The 18,457-nt window shown below is 35.0% G+C and overlaps 1 protein-coding gene across 2 annotated transcripts; it reads right to left on the reverse strand.

The window, feature by feature from the left end:
* Positions 1–372: 372 nt before the first annotated feature.
* On the reverse strand, positions 373–4,658 carry alkal2b (ALK and LTK ligand 2b). Of its 2 annotated transcripts, none has more exons than XM_051134170.1 (6): positions 4,366–4,658; positions 2,832–3,127; positions 2,604–2,657; positions 2,438–2,518; positions 2,266–2,339; positions 373–1,159 (listed from the first exon to the last, which is right to left on the reverse strand). In XM_051134170.1, the coding sequence occupies exons 1-5, from the start codon at positions 4,500–4,502 to the stop codon at positions 2,275–2,277; spliced, it is 633 nt and encodes a 210-aa protein (XP_050990127.1). In that variant the 5' UTR covers positions 4,503–4,658; the 3' UTR covers positions 373–1,159; positions 2,266–2,274. The 2 variants fall into 2 exon arrangements, with proteins under 2 accessions (XP_050990127.1, XP_050990128.1); XM_051134171.1 differs by having other exon boundaries at positions 375–1,159; positions 3,870–4,503.
* Between the last annotated feature and the right edge of the window lie 13,799 nt (positions 4,659–18,457).

Here is an 18,457-nt window from a genome sequence, read left to right on the forward strand (position 1 = left end):
TAGTTAGACTGGACCCTAAATAGCTTTAATGATGAAATTATACATTCCCTCTGCGTAATGGACACTAATAAAACCTGCTAATAAACAACAAAAAAATCACCCTATTTTTCCTTAACAATTTAAAATGTTTTCTCTTTTGCTTTTTTCCTGAGAAGAATGCCAATGCAAACATTATTTTAGAAGGCTGTCACTTAAATGTGGTGTTATGACATCAGCTAAGACTAGAGTACTGCTTTCCCACACCCTTAAATGGGTCTCATACTTCTCAAAGATGGATTTATAGCCAAAACGGAGTGGGAAACTATGAAAAGCAGCAATAGAATATAGCATTTATTAAAAATGAATAACTTAAAATTCCTTTAAACATTATATAACAAACGTTTATTTAAAGATCATATGTTTTATATATATATATACTGTATATATTTACAATATTTACAAACGGAACTCTAACTTAGATGTTTATACATTTGACAATAGCAATATTTAATAGCTTGAATGTATAAATACATAATATAAGACATTCAATATTAGCAAAACGCAAATAATTTCTTTCACAGAATAAACTGCAACCAGTAGCGTTCATCACTGCCAAGACATGTCTTGTAAAGACAAAAAAAGGCAAGAAAATATCATGCAATTCATAATTCAATCAAAGGATTTAGCTCTGGCTTTGAGGAATGTGACTTTGAGGTTTTCAGGATATATTGGACCGAAGGCTGCGTTCAGCCAGTAAACACCTTTGAACATCTGCAAAACAACATCTAAATTCTTCTTCAACCAAAAACTACTGGACACACGACCTGTGAAGGCAAATTCAACTTAGAATACATATGCAGTTGAATGTGACACCCAGAGCTTATTGTTTGGCAGCAGGACTTTTTTTTTTTTTTGTGTTTGTTTTTCCATAAAACATATTCTTCTTCATTTTCACCATGACCATTGCCAGTAAACTTGCTTCTAACATCAGTTTTGTCAACTCACAAGACTGACAACCTTTGTGTGAGGAAAAAAAAAAGGTCAAAAGAGGAGTTCTATTTCATTGCAAAAATAGCTATGTTCACGTGATAAATATGATTGTTCAGAATGAATTTCATTTCTCTGTTTTTCTCCAAGGCACTTTTCTTGGTTCTCTTTATTTCTTCAGGTCTGTTGAAATCTGTAAAAGGAAAAATGATTGACATTAACAAAAAAAGTACACAACAAGCCTTAATGAAACACAGTGGGATGCTGGTAAAATGTCTGAAATACAAAGTAGAAATACATGCTGGAGGACTGATGTATGCAAAACTAAAAGGGGGCGTTAGAAAGCGCTGATGTTATTTATTTAATAATAATAATAATAAGTATTAATATTATCCACCTAGACATCTCATGTTTCATGACTGCACACCTTTTTGAAAAAGTGTCAATTAAAAAAATAGCAATTGTTATTATTAAAGCATACAAAGCAATTATAAATGCAAGTTATATCGCTATAGCTATAATTACTTTTTACAAGGCAGAGGATGAAAAGTTCTCAAATGAACCTCGTGATTATATAGCTTCTGCTCCTCAAAGGCACAATAGTGTGGACACAAAGCAACACAGAAGAGCAAATTGTGCAACACAATTGCTGAAAGAACTGAAGGTTTAATGTTACACAGAGAACTAAAGCAGTGTCATTAAAAAAAGGGCCATTGTCCATAAGCGTGGCTCTTAACTTCAAATGGTTAACGTGCCATTTACAGTCAATTGAGAATGTAATCCTAGATTATATTCATGTGGTCTCTTTCACAGGTGCCACAGTTTTGACTTCTTTTTGCTTTTCTGATGTGGTAATATTCAATTAAAGGAACAGTACACTTAAATAAGATGTATTTATGTCTATTTTTATTAACCAAACCACCTGGAAACTCCTCCAGAACAGCCTTTTAGCCCAAACGTGAAAGCCCTTACATTCCGATCAGGTGACGTACAAACTAATCTGGGTACTCCGTAATATTAGAAAGGTCATAAAACAGTTGTTTTTGTGGTGTAATGTTTCTTAGAGTTACGTTTAATACTTCTGTACGTAACCAGAAACTGTCTATCAAGTTCTTTTTTTAGAATGTAGTAGCAAGAACGATAGGATGTTTGTGTCCTTGAATATAAAGACCAGACATTTGATCACTTAGTGTTTGTTCTGGGCAAATATTTCCATAACAAGCATTTTCACAGCAATATATCACACAGCGGAAACAAGTTTACTATTAAATCGGTGTATGCATTGTGTTAACTATTTACCTGCGACATCTATCCCTCTGAGCAGCGCTGGCTCCCTGCTAGTCTTGTAAGAAGCCGGGCACATCTTTTATAATCTAGAAGAAGACAAAACAGGGTTAGACAGATTGTAAAACGTAGTGACTCCCATAGCTACTGAAGTCATGCTAATGGTATTGAATGAGGTGGCACTTACAAGCAGGTATTGTGCAGTCCCTGGTATTATGATACAGTTTATAAAAGTGTTTGCTGCATTTGGGACTAAAATAAAGCGGCCCTGCAAATATAGAAAAAGACAGATTTTAATTGTCGGTTTACAAACATAATGAAGAAAGTGCGTAGAGATACTAACACATGCTCACCTGTTAAATGTTTTAGAAATTTCTCCTTCTGTCGAAGATCTCTCGGAAAGACCTCTGTTAAAAATAGAGAAATTCCTTAGGTTGCGCAAAAATGTGGTTATTGTTTCTATTTGTTAGTCACAAGATATGTAGTGCCACCCAACAGATTAAATAACCACTTTTGTATTCCCACAAGTATAGAGCAGTTCTCATTGTCTCATTTTATCAGTGAGTGAATGTGATGCTTACCAAGAATGCGTTCATGTTGATATGACTTTGTAACTTTATTAACGTCTTTTGTTTCTGCCAATTGCTCGGCGACTTCAGGGGGATGCTGTGCGTTTTCCTCGCTGCGATGCTCCTGTGCTAGTCTCACTCTGTCCCTCAGGAGGTCCAGCAGACTGGCGTCGTCCCTGTCTCTCGGTCTGCAGTAGCCGGTGGTGAGGATCAGCAAAAGGAGCCCTATGAAGACAGGTGTGCGCACTGCACTCATGCTGAAAGGTGGGCGAAGAGAGCCCCTCTGCCCTGCGTCCAGTCGTGTAGCCCTGCAAATACAACACAAGATAATTTCAGTGCCATGGCACTTACAATTGATTCACTGATTCATATAAATCTAATTAAAATATGCCACGAATATGTAGTTGAAACATCAACACAGGTTAAAACGTATATGTATATAGACATCTTTTAAGTTCAATTCATTTTTAAAATGACAAATATTCTGTGAATCTTTCAGTTAATACATTGTAAAAAGTACTCCATTGTTGGAGTAGGTTTAAAACGATTGTTACTTTTTGTTTCTTTGTTGTTCATTGAAAAATTCACTAACAATTTCTGAGTAGAAATTGTTCCTACACCATTTTCTCAGTGTGTGAGTTCGTAAAAGCTGCCTGTCTAATAATTATAAAATCATTAGTGAAAAGCTGTTTAATATAGTTTCAGATAACGTACAGCTGGATGTCTATTTCCAATAAGTATTTTATCTCAACTACATTCATTCGAATGCTGAAGTTTTGTTATTAATTTAATAATATCCAGCTAAAAGAAGCAAACTCATTGTTACGCATTAATATCTCTCTTCTTTTAATATTAGGTTGTAACGTGCAATAAGTTTATGATTCTCTTAAAAACAAGTAAATGTGTTTTCAGCCACTGTCCGATATATCTAAGGAATCACAGCATCACAGATCCACGCAAGAATCCCGAGTTTTCTCCACTTTTACGCACGAACGCTTCTGCGCAAAAAGCTTTGGAAACAAGTGTTTGTTTGAAAAAGTAGCACATTACCTGTTCTTCTTCAATGCAGGTTTAGTTAACACTTGTTTGACAGCCTTCCCGCGTGTTTAAAGATTAATAATGTTAACGCAAAACACATGAAATAGACTCCGCTGGCGTCGCCTCTCCAAAGGTACTTCCACAGGCTCTAGCGCACCATGACATAAGGAGAGCGAGTCTCTTTTATATGTTTAAAGACAGCCGTGGTCATCTGTTGATCGTGTTGACTCGAGGTGGGTGGAAATTGACGAAAGTCCGCAGCTTTTTATTTATTTATTTTCCCCCTCCGGTGCGTAAAGTTGCTTCAGATCATCCGGCATGGGTTCCTCACTTTTTATTGTCAGTTGCAGACGTAAGGAGCTGTCCCATGTGGATTACCCCGGCATGTCTTTAATTAGAAACGCGTTAAGAGCACTCCTTAAAAAATGCATTTTAATTCTGTTGGATCACCGTCTCGTAACGCGCATCTTCCGGTGGTCCAATTTGGCACGAGTGGAAAGATTCTCACCAGAAGTGTTTTCTCTGTCCTAATGCCTCTTTGTGTCTTCTTATGAAATACGTGCCCGCGGTGCTCTTCTTTTCTTTTATCTTTAAAGTTTTTCCAAAGAGGATGCTGCAGTTTTGTATTTCAGCGCGAAATATCATCAGAAACCATCATGGTAAGAGCGGGAGTGGGAAGGCAGAATCTCCTGGAGACTATCCACAGCAGCGTCTATGAGAAGACTGAGGCCTTCTCTAATATTGGTTTCGTTCTCAATCTCGACATTATACCACTCCCTTTGAGTATAGAAAAAAAATCACTCATATTTCATTCCCCTCCTCTTTGGCTCGCAAACGGTTTAAATAAGGGTTGCACACCGTTCTGCCGCGCGTTTCCATTTCCATAGCTGGTGATAATCAGGATTATATACCTTGGGAACTATTATTAATCATGTTGCATGGATTTATCTGGGATAACGTGATGCGGTTTTGAGGCACAGCTCAACAGTGCCACACAGTGAATGCGTTAGTTTGAATGATGTGTTATGAAAGGTGAACATACAGTACCAATCACCCAGTTGTAGTTCCAAACCTGTAGGACTGACTTTCTTCTGTGGAAGAAAAAAAGAAGATAAACCATGTAGTGTTTCCTTTTTTATTTTGGGGTAAACTATCCTTTTAACTTCATTATGAAGCATGTGAAATATAACAAGATTGCCTTGCACAATAAACCCACTAAACTTGAAAACTTAACTTTAAAAACTTTATTACTTGCGTCTTATGATAAATTGCTAATGATGTTCCTCATTTATAAGTCGCTTTGGATAAAAGCGTCTGCTAAATGAATAAATGTAAATATAATTGCTTTCATAAATGTTTTAAGTAAATCCAAGTTGTTCCAAAGTGACAGCATGCAGTTAAGAGTTCAGTGCAATTGATACTCATAAAACAAATGGAAATTACGGAAGCCCGTTTCCGCCACTGAATAAAAAATAAAATAGGTAATTGCGACTTTTTGTCTCACAATTATGACTTTTGTCGAGATATAAAGTCAGAATTGCGGGATATAAACTCACAATTGCGAGTTACAAACTCAGATTTGCGAGGTATAAAGTCAGAATCGCGGGATATAAACTCGCAATTGCCAGAAAAAGAAGCCAGAATTGTGAAATTAAAAGTCGCAATTGTAAATATAAAGTTATAAAGTCCAGTTCTGATGAGATTAAACGCAATTCTGACTTTATAACTCGCGATTGCGACTTTTAATTTCACAATTCTGGCTTCTTTTTCTGGCAGTTGCAAGTTTATATCATGCAGTTCTGACTTTATTTCTCAGAACTGCGAGTTTATATCTCGTAATTCTGACTTTAACACGCAATTCTGACTTTATTTCTCAGAACTGTTTTATATCACGCAATTCTGACTTTATTTCTCAGAACTGCGAGTTTATATCTCGTAATTCTCACTTTAACACGCAATTGCGAGTTTTTATCACGCAACTCTGACTTTATTTCTCAGAACTGCGAGTTTATATCTCGTAATTCTGACTTGATAACACGCAATTGACTTGATAACACGCAATTGCGAGTTTTTATCACGCAATTCTGACTTTATTTCTCAGAACTGCGAGTTTATATCTCGTAATTCTCACTTTAACACGCAATTGCGAGTTTATATCACGCAATTCTGACTTTATTTCTCAGAACTGTGAGTTTATGTCATAATTCTAACTTTACAACTCATAATTGCAATAATTTTTATATCACAATTCTGACTTTTTTCTCGCAATTGCAAGTAAATATCACAATTCTGACTTTATAACTCGCAATTGCGGCTTTTTATCTCACAATTTTGACTTTTCTTGCAACTGCGAGTTTATAACACGTACTTCTGACTTTATTTCTCAGAACTGCGAGTTTATATCTGGTAATTCTGACTTTATAACACTCAATTGCGAGTTTATATCACACAATTCTGACTTTATTTCTCAGAACTGCGAGTTTATATCTGGTAATTCTGACTTTAACACGCAATTGCGAGTTTATATCACGCAATTCTGACTTTATAACTCGCAGTTGCGTTTTTTTATCTCATAATTGCGATTTTTATCACACAATTCTGGATTTTTTTCTCACAATTGCAAGTTTCACGCAATTCTGACTGCGTTTATATCTCATAACTCATAACTCATAATAACTCAGAACTGCGAGTTTATATCTGGTAATTCTGACTTTAACACGCAATTGCGAGTTTATATCACGCAATTCTGACTTTATAACTCGCAGTTGCGTTTTTTTATCTCATAATTGCGATTTTTATCACACAATTCTGACTTTTTTCTCGCAATTGCAAGTAAATATCACAATTCTGACTTTATAACTCGCAATTGCGGCTTTTTATCTCACAATTCTGACTTTTCTTGCTACTGCGAGTTTATAACACGTAATTCTGACTTTATTTCTCAGAACTGCGAGTTTATATCTGGTAATTCTGACTTTATAACACTCAATTGCGAGTTTATATCACACAATTCTGACTTTATTTCTCAGAACTGCGCGTTTATATCTCATAACTCATAATTGCGAATTTTTATATCACAATTCTGACTTTTTTCTCGCAATTGCAAGTAAATATCACAATTCTGACTTTATAACTCGCAATTGCGGCTTTTTATCTCACAATTCTGACTTTTCTTGCTACTGCGAGTTTATAACACGTAATTCTGACTTTATTTCTCAGAATTGCGAGTTTATATCTCGCACTTCTAACTTTATAACACGCAATTGCGCGTTTATATCTCACAGTTGTAAGGGGAAAAAAAAGTCAGAATTGCACTCTCACATCAATGATCATCACACAATTATTCCTGTCATTGTGCCAAATACATCGTTGTATTTTTACTAGCCCACTTTCCCTCTCACCCACAGAGCCTCTTTCTTTCAGTCTTGTGTCATTATTCTTCTGCCCCATCCTCTTTTCTTTCTCTTTCTCTCATGACAAATGAGCCATGCTGTACTTGTGAATGAAATGTTCCTGCCTCTCTTATTTTATCATCTGTGGTTAAAACTTTCTTCAAAGCTGCCCCTAGTTATCTAAGTAACTTACTAAACTTGATATAATGCACCACATAAGCGGGTACAACTAAGATAACAGCACAAGTAGTGGCAAGTTGTCGCCCTCAATTCCTAAATGTGTGAAGTGTTCTGTGTTGTTTACTGACTACATCTTAGAGATATACACACACTATAACTTTTGTGTGTACTGTAACATTGCAGAGACCTTGAAACCACAAGATTTGAGTTGCATCTCAGCTTTGCAGATATGTTCATTGGTTTTAAGCTAGATTCCATTCATCTTTGGTTTGTGTATACACTGTGAAGAATGTTTTTTGAAGTTGTATATAAAGATTTTTGGAGTATGCTTTACAATAAAATAGTATTTCAGTACAGTAAAATTTCTTGTTTAATTAAATGTGTTACTTGCCATTTTTTTGTAATTGTGAAATTGACTAGCAATTTCTGAGTGAAAACTGTTATTAAACATTATTTAACTGTTTCTATACCATTTTTTTATTTATATATATTTTTTTCAAACCATTTTCTACACAAACATTGTAATTATTCCAAAAGTAGACTCAGTGTTTTAAAACCCTTTTTTTATGTTTACCTAGAGTCTATATATGGGGAGACTGGGACTAGTTGTCACATTTTTTAGCATTTAAAGCATTTGTTGAATATTCATCATGCATTCAAAGATATGTTAACAGATTATATACTATGGGAATGGCGATTATGTATGTGCTTAATTTTTTCCTTTTTAATTCTAAATTATAAATATTTTATTGAATTAAAACAATGAATACTTCATGCAGCACATGCTTGACACATTTTTTATGTTTACCCAGAGCTTATGGTAGAGACTGGGGTTAGTTGCCCCTTTTTTTTAACCCTAGTTTTTCTTTTAGTCAGTCATTTTTTAGGTTAGGTCTTATTTCTACCCAAATAAAAATATAGTTAAATTAACATGCATCAGCATGCCTGGTTACAGCCTATGGTATTTGTCACTATGTGAACCCGTTACTGAATAGCCTATTATAAATGAATTCACAAAATTTATTCTAAGTTAAGAAGGTGTTGAACATGAGATCAGGGCTAGAGAATGCTAGAGAAAACAATAAATGATACATATATCTTGTACATGTACTCTTACATGTATGCGTATTGCCCCCTATAGGTCTTGTGAGATAAACAGTAAGATAATATAACTGCACAGAGCCACTAATCTAGTAAAAATAAATACATACATACATACATACTTTAAATTCCCAATACAAAAAATGCCCCTTCCCACTCAGTTACGATAAGCATAGTAAAGGGATAATTCACTCAAAATGAATATTCTGTCATTAATTACTCACCCTCATGTCGTTCCAAAACTGTAAGACCTTTGTTCATCTTCGGAACACAAATTAAGACATTTTCGATGAAATCCAAGAGCTTTTGACCCTGCATAGACAGCAAAGCAACTGTCATATTCAAGGCCCAGAAAGGTGGTAAGGACATCATTATAATAGTCCATGTGACATCAGTGGTTCAACCGTAATTTTATGAAGCTACGAGAATACTATTTGTGAGCAAAGAAAATAAAAATAACTTTATTCAACAATTTTTTGTCTTTCATGTCAGTCTTTGATGCGTATTCATGAGTACTACGACGTTTGCTTGTGGCGCTGCTGACACAGTAGCCAGCGTTCTGACGTAGAACATCCATTTCTCTTAGTTCATTGTCTGTATATTCTGATTCAAATAAATAAGGCTGGACAAAAAGTTGCAAACCATTCTTTCTGTCGAAATCTTAATTTACGAAAACTTTTATGTACAGCGTTCGTCGCCTTCTGCTTGTAAACAAGGCAGGTGCATCTATATAAACTGAACAAATAATGAACTGTAAATGTGTCTTCTTGACATTTAGTCAAGTCATAAAGTACGCAGGATATATTTAAATTCATCACAAGATTTGGCAAGCACGTAAAATGATGATACTAAGTGGGGCAGTCGTGCCGGTGCCCTCCCAAACTCAACAGCGCCCCACAAATTTTACAGTGTAAATCTGTGGTGAAAAGTGGAACTGCAGCACGCTCTAATGGAGAGCCGCTGGCCAATTTTGAGACTGCCCTGCTTCACGTTACCTTATCTCGCTCCGGATCAAGATGACAAGGTCAGAAATTAGTTGGCATGTCTGTTTTTCCTATATATGGAGAATAGGAATAATGCTTTAGTTTAAATGTACTCACGCGAAAAGCCTTTATATAGTTAGGTTGTGTTTGCTTTGTGTTTGTTTTGAGATGAGACATGACATTCATTTCCTTACTTAAATTCCTCTGCAACTTGTAACATTGTAAATCAACACTCGGAGACAATAATAAGGAAATAATTGTATCGCATTCTATGTGTGTGTACTTCGAGCCTGTCAATCAACATTAGCTTGCCCCCCCACAGGCCGAATAACGCAAGGACATTAGATCTCTGCTAAAAGTGTGCATGCATGAGTTCAGCAATTAGACTAGAAAGACTATAAGCTTTCTTGAGTTTATTATAAACTAGCGCTACGACCAAGAATCTGCCCTACATAAATTTACATTCAAGAGGCGAGCTAAGTATTCTCGTAGCTTCATAAAATTACTGTTGAACCACTGATGTCACATGGATTATTGTAAGGATGTTCTTACTGCCTTTCTGGGCCTTGAATGTAGTAGTTGTGTTGCTGTCTATGCAGGGACAGAAAGCTTTCAGATTTCATCAAAAATATTCGTATTCTGAAGATAGACGAAGATCTAACAGGTTTGAAACGACATGACGGTAAAAAATTAATGACAGAATTTTCATTTTTGAGTGAACTATCCTTTTAAGCTGTTTTTGTAGCATTTGTTGAATATGCAAGGCATAGTCTAACTATATATACTTTGAAAAGGTCAACTGTGCTACAAGTATGTGCTTTAACATTTTTTCATTTTCATTTTAAAACTTCTAACTTCTGCTGAATTTCACTCCAAGAGAATTAAGTAGTAGGCCTACTTTACGTAGCACGTGCTTGACACAGCACAAACAGCGACACTAAACCTCCCACGTGTGGCCTTTATCTCCTCCCTGCCTCCCTACAGACCAATCTGTTATCAGACTATCACATAATAAGCGCTCCGGATTGGTCATAATTCAGTGCTTGGTAAGACACCAGTCACATCGACCTGTATCCAAACATACACTGCACAGTTTAGCCTACACATTCAGTCACTGATCCTACTGTAAAATCCACTGATCTTCTTTCAGCCATTAACTCATTAATCTTGGCTCATGCCAGTTCCCTGTCCACAGCCATAATCCCTACTGACCTCTTTGCCATATTTGATATCATTGACAACTTTGACAGCAGTTTTGATATGTTTGTGTGATTAGTTACGTCTGTTCGTTGTCACGTCAGCACCATATGTTTTGACTGAAAGCCAAAGCAGCTGTCCATACACGGCCATACCTGATAATTCTAGTTTTTCCAGGCATTCCGAGACTTGTTTATACCAGAAAATTTGTTGAGGGATTTTTTCACACTGTAAAACTGCTGAGTCAGTGAGCTTGGTTTGATAACTGCTGTATATCTAGTGCCATGCTATACTTAAAGATTGTCACTAATAACTGGTCTGCTGATGTCTGTAGTAGATTAAAGGTGAAGTGTGTAATTTCTAGCACTGAAGTGAACTGTAAAAATTGTTTCTTCACCTACCTTTAAAGGAGAAGTTCACTTGCAGAATAAACATTTTCTAAAAATGTACTCATCCCCATGTCATAGATGTTCATATCTTTCTTTCTTCAGTCGCAAAGAAATATGTCTTTTTAGGAAAATATTCTAGGATTTTTCTCCATATAGCGGATTTCTATGGTGGCCAACGATTTAAAGGTCCAAACTGCAGATTCAGTGCAGCTTCAAAGGGCTCCACACGATCCCAGCAGTGGAATAAGTGTCTTATCTAGCGAATCGATCTGTAATTTTCTTTAAAAAAAAATAATTTTATATACTTTTTAGCCACAAATGTCTTGCACTAGCTCTGTGATGCGCGTCTACGACTTCACGCATTAAGTAATCACATTGGAAAGGTAATACATGGTTAGTTCTTCGTCTGTGTACTTTGGTTTAGAAAGGTAGGGTAAAAAACTCATCAGACATTTTTGTTTTACCTTCTTTTGTAAAGGCCGTGTGACTTTCTTTGCACGTTCATTTGTAAACACTGGGTTGGTATTTCCGTCTGTGTCACGTGTGACCTTTCCAACATCATTACGTAATGCGCAAGGTCAGGCTGGTGCAAGACGAGTATTTGTGATTAAAAAGTATGTAAATTTTTGTTGTTTTAAGAAAATGACCGATCGTTTCATTAAACAAGACCCATATTCCTTGACTGAGATCATGTAGAGCCCTTTGAAGCTGCATTTAAACTGCAATTTGGAGCTTCAACCCGTTAGCTCCCATTGAAGTCCACTATATGGAGAAAAATCCTGGAATGTTTTCCTCAAAAACCTTAATTTCTTTTTGACTGAAAATAGAAAGACATGAACGTCTTGGATGACATGGAGGTGAGTAAATGATTAGGAAATTTATATTCTGGAAGTGAACTTTTCCTTTAAGATTTCTGAATGATTTTGAAAAAAGTTTTTTATGCTCACCAGTTGGGGCGCAATAGGATTTCATCGGAGGGTATGAATGCGCAGTCGTTGTTTTTGTTTTGTTTGTTTGTATTTCAAAAACAGCACTTAAAAGTTAAATCAATATATGTTAATCATACAGTTTTTCATTAATATGTAACTATAGGTTATTGTAACTATATCAGTAACATCTTTAAAACTGGAGCAACACTGAGCAGAACAAAGATGACACACACATTAAACCTTTTAAAAATGGATCAAAAACAGTAAAAATCAACAAAATGGTAAAGTACATCTCAATAAGTTACCTCTCAGTTAGTAGCCTTTTGTTTCAACTATTTCTAGGCATTGCTATACAGTTATGAAGAGAGAGCGTATGAATGTTAGTTATGAGCGGCTTTCCCGAAACGATTTATTGATATAGTCTCTTGCGCTTAAATGTCTTGTGTCTTGTGTCTTATGTCAAGTGCTAAAAATGTGAGAACAACAGAGAGAGACAGAGCACGCTGTCTATAAATCAAGTGCTAAATTAAAGTGCTTTTTCTAACTGTTTGATGCCAAGGACCTGCAAATATAATAACAGTGTTTACAGCCATACAGCTGCGGGCACCACTGCTCACCAAGGCTGCATTCAACAAAACAATGAAAACAGTAATATTATGAAATATTATTACAGTTTAAAACAACTGTTTTCTATTTTAATTTATTTAAAAAATGTGATGGCAATGCTGAATTTTCAGCATCATTAGTCTTTAGTGTCACATGATCTTTCAGAAATCATTCTAATATATTGATTTGCTGCTCAATAAACTTTTTGTATTATCGATGTTAAAACAGTTGTGCTGTTTAGTATTTTTGTGGAATTTGTAATACTTCTTTCAGGATTCTTTGATGAATAGGCTTTATTTGAAACAAAAATCTTTTGTAACATTAAATATATTTAATGTCATTTCTGATCAACTGAATGCATCCTTGAAGTATTCATCATCATTGAATAAGGATGCTTTTTGCATCCAGATGATGTAGTTACAGCATCTGCCAGCAGGGGCTAACAGGATTGTGCTAACAGCCAATCCTTGAGATATTGTGATCTGATTTGACATTGCCAGTAAAAGCCATGTCTTCCATAATTGTCCTCAACACTTCTTTATAGTCTTAGATACTTGTATGACCTCTACAATATGAAAAAATGAATCAAACATTCTATCATCTGTGAATTGCTTGGTTAACATATTTTTCTGAAAAAGAAAAAAATGGCATGTACTACATGGTTTTACTTTTAGTTCCGTTTTCTATGGTTCTGTGAAATTACTTTTTTTTGTGAGGGAACATCTAAGTTTGTCAGGTTTGTTTTTTGTACTATTTACATGCATCCATAAATAGCATGTGCACACAGTTAAATAACAGTAATATGTTATAGCACATGTTCTGATTAGTTAGCATCACCAAGGAATCCCACTTAGAAAAGTCGCAGGGGTCTTGCTGAAATATTTTTTTGCTTTGTGTAAAGCAAGCAGACATGATTAAAGGGGTCAAATCATATTTTTCTTCTCACAAGGTTAGAAGATCTTTTCTTTTTTTGTGCAAAAAAACAGTTATTATTGAATTTACTTACTGAAGTGTTTGGATAATTGCTCTTCTTTTTACTGGATAGTTTTACGTTTTAAAAATTGCAGTATGTTTTTAAATAGTATCAATTTCTTATTTGTGACCCTCAACAAGAAAACCAGTCATAAGGGTCATTTTTTTTTTTTTTTTTTAGATTTGTAATAAATAAGCTTTCCATTGATGTATGGTTTGTTAGGACAGGGCAATATTTGGCCAAGATACAACTATTTGAAAATCTGGAATCTGAGGGTGCAAAAAATACTTAGAAAATTGCCAAATGAAGTTCCTAGCAATGCATATTACTAATCAAAAAAAGTTTTGATATATTAACAGTAGGTAATTTACAAAAAAATCTTTACTTAATATCCTAATGATTTTTGTCATAAAAGAAAATTTGATCATTTTGACCCATACAATCTATTTGTAGCTGTGTATTGCTACAAATTTACCCATGCTACTTAAGACTAGTTTCGTAGTCCAGGGTCACATTTTATCTCAAAACATCAAGAACAGTTTGATTTCGAGGTATGAGGAACAAGAACTCACAAATGCAAAACATTTTTCGTGTTTCTGTTGGGAAATAGATGTGTGAACATGTCTCATGTATCCAGCAAAACTATTATCCCCTCTCTGGATTTGTGTATGTGGTTTGTCGTCAGTAACCTTAGAGACCAAGCAAGCAGAGACACTTCTGAAATGACTCATTCAGAAGCAGAATGCATGTAAGCGGATTTAATCTTAAAGGAATAGTTCATCCAAAAATAAATTTCACCTGCATATCATTCCAAACCTGTTGGGCTGTTATTCTTTTCGGAGAATGATAAATGCAGCTTTTTTTCATACAGTGACAACAACTGGCCTTTTTTGGAGTTTGGGAGCTCCATAACTTAATTGCTTTTATTGAATGGAAAACAGCTGCATTAAGATTCTTTAAAATTTCTTCTCTGTTCTTCGCAGGTGTAACAAATCTATTTTAGTTTCAGGGTAAAAAATTCCTTTAATCATTAGCATTCTCTGATGCTTTGTTTTACTAACGGCTACAGCTATAGAGGTTCACTGTGGTGTTGATGGAATCAAACATTTCTATGTTGAGGCTTGTGAACAATCTTCGGAGTGAAAGCTTCTGTGACGGAGGAAGGATTGAGCGGTCTGAAGAAAAACTGTGTGGTTATTGTTTATACAGGATTACAAATTCATACATTTTTATTCCCATCTATCTTTTTTGAAAGCTCATAGTCCTTTGAGAAAACCTAGAAATCCTTAATAAAACATGACTTCACCTGAAGAGTAATTTCACAGAATCTTTTAGACAACACAAGCTGTCGGTTTGACACCACACTGGAAAAAGATTTACCGTCGCTTCAGGGCTTATACCACACAAATGACTTTCTATACAAGTATGACACTGTACAAGAGGCTTTTTACTTACAGTAGTGACAGTTTATTTAACATTTTCCTGAGTTATCACATTTTTAGTCTTAAAGTTGACTGTTGAAATTGATCAGATAAGTCAAAACCACTGTGTGAGTTTTAGATTCATTTCGCAGTTGTACTTTCAAAGCTCGCACTGGTACTTTGTCATCTGTTAATATTTCTCTTTGATGTCTAAGTTTGACGACCTAAATAAAAGAGGGAATTCCTTTTGATAATTTATTAATGATGGCGTGTACTGAGAGACTGAGCTGCAGTCTGATGGGATATCCTTATGACGCGATGACAAATTGAATATCATAGCATAGCAACTCACTATCCACTATCTTACTAAATACCTGAAAAATAGTAATGTCTCTTACCTTCATCCAACCTGAATTACTGTATGTCCTCATGATATTCACTCTGTAAAAACAGAAATATAGCTGCAAGCAGCGATTGCCAGGGTTCAATCGCTTAAGGCATTTAAACAGGAAAAAGACATCACATATTATTTATCAAGGCTGTACACACCTAAATCAATGATTAAAAAAGCATTTTTGGCAAATCTAAATAATTTACCAAATACAGTATGATATTTTTTAATATATATATAACTGTTATAGCGCCAGCTGTGTTCTGATACCCTTAAAACTTTGCATGCTTGTTTTAAATCACCTGTTACATATGCTCATCAGGTTTTGTGAAGTTTTGAGTTTTCCTTTAGGCTTTATAGGATTTTGGGTAAATTTGGACAGGCCCCTTTTCTAAACGACCCCGTTATAGCTTCCCAAAGGATAATTTTTTTTTTTTTTTTTGATCATTATTGGCCTAGAGAGTCAAGAGAATTTTTTTTTTCCAGATTTAGCAAAAAACCTAGGACTAGTTTGCAAAAGTAGGTTTTTTTACATCTTCTCAATCATTTAACAAACGATTTGATTGACAGCAGTGGTACTAGAGGCAAAGATCTCTCAGACCTTTGGGGCCGTGAGTCAAACAGGCCCACAGAGTTACGTTCTGATCGGCCTTCGTCAACCTTGTCTAACAGGTACTCAGAATTCGTTGGCTAATGGCTAAGATGTTTTTTGAGGCACTTTGGACGAAGACTGTGCACATCAATTTTCATGTTGATAGGACAAATGGTTGTGCAGTTATATAGTAGCCATTTTTATGTTTTTTTCCTCATACAGCACCACCAAGTGGCCAAACTCAGTGATTTCCCAATTACAGTAGGGTTTCTATTTTCCTGTTTAACAATGTAAAGCTGCTTTGACATAATCTGTATTAAGTACTATATATAAAAAGGGTCAGTTGACTAGGTTTGACAGTTCTTCATAGAAATGTTTTTGTGCTGTCTGTTTTGAACCATTTAGTATTTTTGAGAATTGTATTATTAGCCTTCAGATTTCAATTTTAAAATAGTCAGTAAAATAAGATTAGATCAAATCAGTCAACTGAATTGTGTAATTACACATACAGAATACGTTGTGGTTACTTAATTTTTTCAAGGCAACGGGTTTCCTCAATTTAAGCAAGTAGACAGAAATCAGATTAACTTAGTTACGTAGATTGACACTTTTAAGCAATTGCAAGTTAATTAAGTTAGTCCAACTTAAAAATAAAAAGTGACCACAACACATTTTCTTTTGTCAAGGTAACTGAGAATTGTCAAGTTCACCTAACTAATTTTTTTTTTTAAGTATGCATGAAGTTTATTTACTTATTTAATTTTAAGGCAACGGGTTTCCTCAGATTTTTTTTAAGTTATGTCAACTTATTGCTTTTTACAGTGTAGAAATATGTTTTTTAATATTTATGACTGTTATAGCGACTGTTAAATTTGAACAGGCCCCTTCTCTAAACGACCCCGTTATAGCTTCCCAAAGGATAACTTTCAACATTTTGAATCTCTGATCTGTGACCATTCTAACAATTACAGTAGGGGTTAAGCGCTATGTGCTTGAACCCCTAAAAAAGTGTATATTCATAGAAATTAAATTCAAGAAACATTGTGGCCAGTGTTGGGGGTAACGCATTACAAGTAACGCAAGTTACGTAATAATATTACTTTATTCAAGTAACTAGTAACGCAAAGTAACGCATTACTTTTGAATTTCTAAGAAAATATCTGAGTTACTTTTTTCAAATAAGTAATGCCAGTTACTTTTTTCCCCATTTATTGATTGACAAGTCTCCTGTCGGGAAATGGGGAGTAAACATGATGTTACTGTATTCTAGACTAAATGTGAACATGCATTAATTCATCTCACTCACAAAAAACAGATTCAGTATTCCTCAAAATATATAAAAACAGTGAAATGCAAACTCAGAATATGACACAACCTTGCAATAATTAAATATGTTAAATAAAACAAATGTCCTTTATGTATTTAATCCTATTTTATTAACTAGTGTCTTTGCTGCTGACCTTCGATGATGCAATTCAACCATTCTAATAAGCAAAAATTACTTTAGATTAACATTTGTGCTTTTTTATAGCTTAAGAGTGATCGCCTGCATAAATGTACTTTTCTTTCAGCCTGAGGTGAATTCATTTCACTTTTGGTGTAAAAGGGCTTTTACATTAGAATTGTTTTATATTAAAAACAAAGAAGCAAGCCCTGCCCAGATTTAAAAAGTAACACAAAAGTAACGTAACACATTACTTTCCATAAAAAGTAACTAAGGTAATTAGTTACTTTTTCAGGGAGTAACACTGCATTACTTTTAAAAGTAACTTTCCCCAACACTGATTGTGGCAATGTAAAAAAACACTAGTTCAGTTTGTTGCAAATGAATATCGCTCTTCTATTAAATTCTTTAAAGTTAAAAAACTCAGCAAGAGACAACAATACCTTTGCTGAGGATTTCGAAAGCTTACAAGGATTTCGAAAGCTTTACGATGGCATTAGCTAAAGACCATTAATGTTATTACACACTCTTTGCCTTGCCAAAAGCTGTAATGATAACTAATAGACATTTTTCTGACACTTTTGCACATAAACCTTCTTTTAAGCTTCGCGCTGAGATTACTTAAGATACATAATGCAAACATGAACTTGACGCGTGTCAAATCACTACCTGAAGAATCACACGTACATGAGAACGTGGAGCCAAAATCAATATATTTTGATTGCAGGTGTCTGGTGCGAGACTCCAGATCTTCGAATTCCATCCCGGCCGCTGTTGAGATAACACATTATCACGTCTGTGTTGGCCAACACACTGCGATGAACTCATGTAAATATGTGACACATGCTGTGGTGAGTGAAACTCAATCCATTGCTATCTGCATTTTTTTTTTTTTTTTGTTCAGCTACTGCATTTCAGTTTTAAAAGCTCATATGGCCTTGTTTCACAAATAACTACTCACATTAAAGCTGATCAGCTTGAAAAGTCACTTTAAATTCAGGT

The sequence above is a fragment of the Labeo rohita genome, chromosome 17 (assembly GCF_022985175.1).
Source record: "Labeo rohita strain BAU-BD-2019 chromosome 17, IGBB_LRoh.1.0, whole genome shotgun sequence".
Classification (NCBI taxonomy): Eukaryota; Metazoa; Chordata; class Actinopteri; order Cypriniformes; family Cyprinidae; genus Labeo; species Labeo rohita.